The sequence below is a fragment of the Nicotiana tabacum genome, chromosome 6, assembly GCF_000715075.1.
Source record: "Nicotiana tabacum cultivar K326 chromosome 6, ASM71507v2, whole genome shotgun sequence".
Classification (NCBI taxonomy): domain Eukaryota; kingdom Viridiplantae; phylum Streptophyta; class Magnoliopsida; order Solanales; family Solanaceae; genus Nicotiana; species Nicotiana tabacum.
Window position 1 is genome coordinate 175356631 of NC_134085.1, and position 6508 is coordinate 175363138.

A 6508-nucleotide genomic window follows, 5' to 3' on the forward strand; every position below is an offset into this window, starting at 1 on the left:
ATGCTAAAACCAACTTGCAGAAATATTTTTGGGAAAGAAAGAAAAAGATATTAGAAAAAGAAGAACCGTATGCACCTTAGGAATGAGATTTCAAACTAGATATATAAGAGTTCAACGAAGGTAAATACTTACCCACACTCGATCGATGTTTAACAATTAAGAAATATATCTTTAGTCGCTCCCAAATATATATATATATTTTTTTATTTTTTTATTTTTTGGGAGCGACTAAAGATACATATTTCTCAATTGTTAAATATATATATATATATATATATATATATATATATATATATATCTTACTTTCAATCATAAGCAGAATTAATTTCGATCGACCGATCAATTTTCTATTTTGTCCTTTACAATTTAACCTTGAGCGATCATGGAGATTTTTTTTTTTTTGAGTTAATTTTCTTGGTTAAATCATGGAGAAATTTAACTTGGATTAGGTCATGAATGACATACTGAAGGCAGAAATATAAATAACTTTCAAATTATTAATTATCGGACCATGTCGGATTCCTCCAACAGGAGCCAACATTATTGACAGATGGAAAATAAGTTTAAACTATTGCAAGGAAGCACACTAGACCACAACTCTCAAATAAAAAATCCAGAGTTCACTGTTACATATTTTTTTAGGACAAGATATTAATAATGTAAAACGCGTTACATTAAATGTACATTGGATAAGGTTTCAGAAAAGAATGTAAAAGGTTTACTGTCGCGGATTCGGGATAAGAAGCTTTATTAGCCACTATCTTCATAGTTAATACGGAAAAAGGGCCAAATATATCTATGTACTTTCAAAAAATATTTAAATATACTCTTCGTTATACTATGCGTTTAAATATACCCCTATAATTATATTTTGGGTTCAAATATACCCCTCATTTAAACGGAAGGACACATGTCATCGTCTTGTTTGCCAATTTTAAATATCTCCTAATTAATTAAAAAAAAACATACCCATTACCCATACCCGAAAAGCAAGCTTCAAAAGCTTGTCATCAATGGCTGCTATGATTAGAAATAATAAACAAACTGTATTTCCAATTTCTTTAACTATTTCTAAAGCAAAAGCCTTTACCTATGAACCATGGTTGTGTTAGATCAGTGCAAAAGCCTTTCTAATCATAGTAGCCATTTTTTAAATTTAAAACCCATCATTTTAAGCTTCAGATACACAATCGTTTACATATCTAATACTACCTGTACTAAATTATTGGTGAAATTTACACAAAATTAGAGTTATCACGTCGAATCACTAATACATTCATACAACATAACCTTTGACTAGAGTAGGCTTATCACTTCCTTCTTCTTCCTCTTTCACTTCCTTTTTCTTTCCGCCTTTGCCTCCAATCTCCAAGCCCTACAACCCATCCACACACGATTCACCGCCTTCCCAGCAGAGATGGCTCACCGTCCATCGATTGGGGATGGAATCTGCACACATGGGCCTTCAGATTCCTTTTATGTAGAGATTTAGGAAAATTTCCTTTTCTTTTGATGAATAATAGAATGTACAAAATGCATATTTATACACCTATTTTAGGAATCAAATTAGGGACAATTACAGCTATACTAAGTACAAATATGTAATTATTAATTTTGTTGTCCTAATCATGTTTGCACTATGACATGTACAACTATACATTGCATTTGGATACTTATATTATGGAAGAAACAAGTGCATCCATTATGCTACAAGAAAATGGACTGGATGTTAAATAGTTTGGGTCAGACCTTATTTTGTATTTTGGGCTTCTTATTTGTTTATTGGACCAATATAACATATTCGCCCAATTTCCTGTTGAGCCCGATATAACCTAAACAAGTCTTCTGATTTCTAGGTCATTACATACGCCTCTTTTCTCTGTTCCTCTTCGTCTTCTTCGACTGCGTATCCTCTATGTCGTCGACCAGCTCTTGATTTAGGGGTGAGGTCGTAGAATCCAATCCAACATCCCCTTGCAAGTTGGAGGGGTGAGAAAATAGACCCAACTTGGAGATGATGGCCCTATGTAGAGGTCCGAAAAAGGGTTTTGTGAGGATGTCGGCGAGCTGCGATTTTGCCGGAACAAATGATAAAGAGATGAGTCCGGCGAGGAGCTGTTGCGGACAAAGTGGCAGTCAATTTCCACGTGCTTGGTGCATTCTTGAAAAATAGGACTTTTGCGATATGAATAGCCGCTTGCCTATCTGAGTGAAGGGAGACTGGCAAGGAGGCGGAAAATGAAAGATCTGTGAGGAGACGTACAAGCCATGTAAGTTCTGAAACAACCTTCTTCATAGACCGATATTCGGCTTCAGCAGAGGAAAGGGATATTGAAGATTGTTTCTTTGATTTCCATGAAATAGGGGATCCTCCGAGGTTGATATAGAAACCACTAATTGAGCGACGAGATTCCGGACAAGTTCCCCAATCATAATCACAAAAGGCAGTTAATTGAATAGAAGGTTCTGAATTCATGAAAACCCCAAATGATGGTGAAGACAACAGATAACGAAGACAGTGTAAACCAGCATTGAAATGAGGTTTACGCGAAGTTTGCATATACTGGCTTAGATACTGAACTGCGAAGGAGATGTCAGGGCAAGTATGAGTTAGAAAATTGAGCTTTCCGATTAGTCGCCTGTAGATGGTTGGGTCTTGAAGAAGTTCGCCGACATCGGCTCGAAGCTTGCAACTGGGGTCTAGCGGAGATGAGACTGTTGTGAATCAAGAATACCAAACTCAGATAGAAGCTCCAAGGTGAACTTTCGTTGACTGATAATTAGTCCATTATTTTCCCTTAGTAGTTCCATGCCAAGAAAATAATTAGCTTCTCCAAGATCTTTAATTTTGAATTCCAAATTGAGGAATTATTTGAGATTAGAAAGCTCTGTAGGGTCATCATCTGTGAGAAGTATGTCATCGACATAAACAACAACAATAGAAATTCCAGTATCTGTCTTCTTGAAAAATAGAGAATAGTCGTTAAGAGAGTGAAAATATCCTTTGAAATTGAGTGCACCAGTAAGTCGTGCGTACCATTGCCGGGAAGCCTGTTTAAGTCTGTATAAGGACTTTTTTAACCTGCATACATGATTATTAGAAGGTGAAGGCAATCCTGGGGGGAATCTCATATATACTTCTTCCTGTAGATCACCATGAAGAAAAGCGTTATTGACATCTAGTTGAAACAATTTCCAGTGTCGTTTAATTGCAACTGCTAAAATGCATCTAACGGTGGTCATTTTCACCACTGGACTAAAAGTTTCAGTATAGTCTATTCCTTCTCTTTGGATGTCTGCCCGGATAACTAGGCGAGCTTTAAACCTTTCAATGCTCCCATCAGATTTGTATTTAACTTTATAAACCCATTTACAAGGTAAAAGTTTCTTGCCTCTCGGTAGTTCAACTACGTCCCAGGTTTGATTGGTTTCCAAGGCTAGAAGTTCTTGTGCCATTGCTTCCTGCCAACTGGGATGTAAAACTGCTTGGGAGAAACTTGTAGGTTCAACGATGTGAGAGATAGAGTTAAAAAAGGACTGGTTTGTGGGAGAGAGGTCAGTGAAATTTATAGTAGTAAGTGAGATTGGTGCTACAAGACAAAATTTGGTTAGATCAGTCAAGTACACAGCATTACACACATAATCTGCCAGATATGATGGTGGATTATGGTCCCTAGTAGACCGCCTTAGTTTAGGTTGAGGAGGTAGGGAAGATAGAGAGGAAATATCCTTGGAGATAGGAGATGAGGTAGGAGCTATGCGGGGTGAAGTTATTGAAGGTTTTATAGGGGAGCTAGCATCGGATTCTGTGGAAAAATGGATATCAGACTGAGAAAAAGAGTGATTCAAGTCTCGAATAGTAGAAACTTCTTTAGGAAAAATTGGTTGTTCAGATGAAGGAGAGAAGAAAGGAAATATGTCCTCATAAAAAATAACATCTCGTGAAGTAAAAATGGCTTTAGAGTGAAGATCCAACAATTTGTAGCCTTTCTTTTCAAAAGGATAACCTATAAAAACACACTTGACAGATCTAGATTCAAGTTTTGTTCTGGGATGAGGTAAAGTAGATGCATAACATAAACAACCAAAACATTTCAGAAAATCATAAGATGGAACTTTTCCAAAAAGTATTTCAAAAGGTGTTTTGAAATTAAGAACTCTAGAGGGAAATCGATTTATTAGAAAAGTAGCAGTTAACAAACAATCACCCCAATACATGGTGGGGAGATTAGATTGAAATAATAGAGCCCTGCATGTCTCTAGAAGATGTTTGTATTTTCGCTCAACCACTCCATTTTGTTGTGGTGTGGCAACACAAGAGGTTTGATGAAGGATTCCATTAGAGGAATTTTTTTTTGAAAGAATAGAGCCCGAGCCTAATTCCAAAGCATTATCGGAATGAATGATTTTAACTTTTGTGGCAAACTATCTTTCTACCATTATTAGAAAAGATTTTAAAAGTGAAAAAACATTACTTTTTATTTGTAAAAGGTAGGTCCAAGTTGCTCTACTATAGTCAAAAAATATCTATAACCGTCATGCGTTGGGAGCTTGTAAGGTCCCCAAGTATCAACATGAATTAGTTGAAAAATGGAAGTTGTGTTTATATGACTTAAATGAAAAGGCAACTTTGTCTGCCTAGCTTGAGAACATACATCACAAGGATGATTAAATGTGGAAACGGAAGGAAAATAAAAACTTGATAGATTTTGCATGCTAGATAGGGGCATGTGCCCCAATCTTTTGTGTCGTAGGCTTACATTAGAATTGATTCTAGCTGAACAAGAAACTCAATGAGACACAATGTCCTTCTTAAGGTTGTTGCAATCTAAAAAAGACTTAAAAACTGATTGATTTCCATGAGCTAGTCCGGGACTTAGAGAGACTGGATTAAGTAGATATAGACCTTCTTTCACTTCACCAACTACCACTGGCCTCTTCAGTGAAGAGCCCTGCAAGAATGTACCAAAAGATGAGAAAAGCAAGGTACACATGAGTTGTTTAGTGAGTTTGTGAACTGAAATTAGATTAAACTTGAAATCTGGAACATACAACACATTGTTTAGGATTTAATCTGGCAAAACATGTACACTACCAATTTGACTGACCTTAACTTTATATGAACTCGGCAGATTGACGTATAGAGATTTGGTTAGAGGCTTCAGATTAAATACAATGGAATGATCAAAAGTCATATGTTCTGAAGCTCCTGAATCTATTATCCAGGAGGTAGAATTCATGTAAGGAAAACAAGAAAGACAATATAGATTAGGTGCATTAACGGTTTTACCAGCACAGTTGGCACTAGCATTTGCATCAGAAATCTGCTCAACCTGTTGCACCTTTACTTGTTGAAGAAGTTGATAAAGCTGACTGAACTGTTCTTGAGTTATTGCCTTACCTGCTGTATTTTCTACCATTGTGTTTGCTGAAAAAATTGTGTTTTCTTCAGGCATAATTGCTGCATTGCTGTGAGTTCCTCCATGATATCTTTTGGATTTGGTGAACTTGAAAGTGGAGAGAAAACCAATGATTCTATAGCATTTGTCAATGGAATGACCAGGTTTCTTGCAATAGTTGCACAACAGGTTACTCTTTTTTCCTTCAAGGTTTGCTTTGAATTTTCCTTCTCCATTAGCATACTTTTGAAAATAGGTTTGTTGATTTCCTGACAGGGTGTTGTGCAACATGAATTTCCCTTTTTTCTCATCTTGAATGAGAAGAGAGTAGGCCTGATTGATACTAGGAAGAGGGGTAAGCATTAGAATGTTACTCCTCATAGCTGAATAGATATCATTAAGTCCCATGAGGAATTGGATGAGCCTGCCATCTTGAAGGGACTTCAAAGTCTTTGATTTTCCTCCACAGTTGCATTCACATGTAAAATGCACACAAGTATTCAAGGTATCTAACTCATCCCAAATCCTTTTCACCTTTGTATAGTATCCTGCTATATCAGAGGTTCCCTGCACTATATCACTCAACTCCTTTTGTAATTGATAAAGTTCAGCACTGTTACATTGCCCGAATCTAACTTCAAGTTCTTTCCAAATCTCATTTGCAGTTTTAGAATAAAAGACACTTTTAGCTATGTCCTTAGATAGAGAGTTTAAAATCCATGATATAACCATATCATTGCAACGATTCCACTGCTTGAAATCAGTTGAAGTTGCATTTGGTTCAGAAAATGTTCCATTGATGAAACCAAGTTTGTTCTTGGCAGAGAGTGCAATAATTATGGCTCTACGCCATCCTTCATATCCTTTTCCATCAAAAACTGAGTTGACAAGAACCATTTCTGGTGAAATCAGATGGATGAAGATAATAGAGGTGAGTGCAATCGATGACGATAGCAGCTGGTTGGTTAACTGTTCTAGCGGCAGAAATATTTGAGGAGTCATCTGTGGAGTTTGGTGCCATTTCAATAAAAAGAGAAAGAAGAAAAAAAATGTAGGCAAAAGAGTTTCAGATAGCTACTGCTCTGATACCATGTAGAGATTTAGAAAAA

The 6508-nt window shown here is 36.4% G+C and overlaps 1 protein-coding gene across 1 annotated transcript; it reads right to left on the reverse strand.

Moving 5' to 3' along the window:
* Nucleotides 1–4790: 4790 nt before the first annotated feature.
* LOC142182200 (uncharacterized) lies at nt 4791–6296 on the reverse strand. The gene is made up of 2 exons (XM_075256245.1): nt 5109–6296; nt 4791–4952 (listed from the first exon to the last, which is right to left on the reverse strand). The coding sequence occupies exons 1-2, from the start codon at nt 6294–6296 to the stop codon at nt 4791–4793; spliced, it is 1350 nt and encodes a 449-aa protein (XP_075112346.1).
* Nucleotides 6297–6508: the final 212 nt, after the last annotated feature.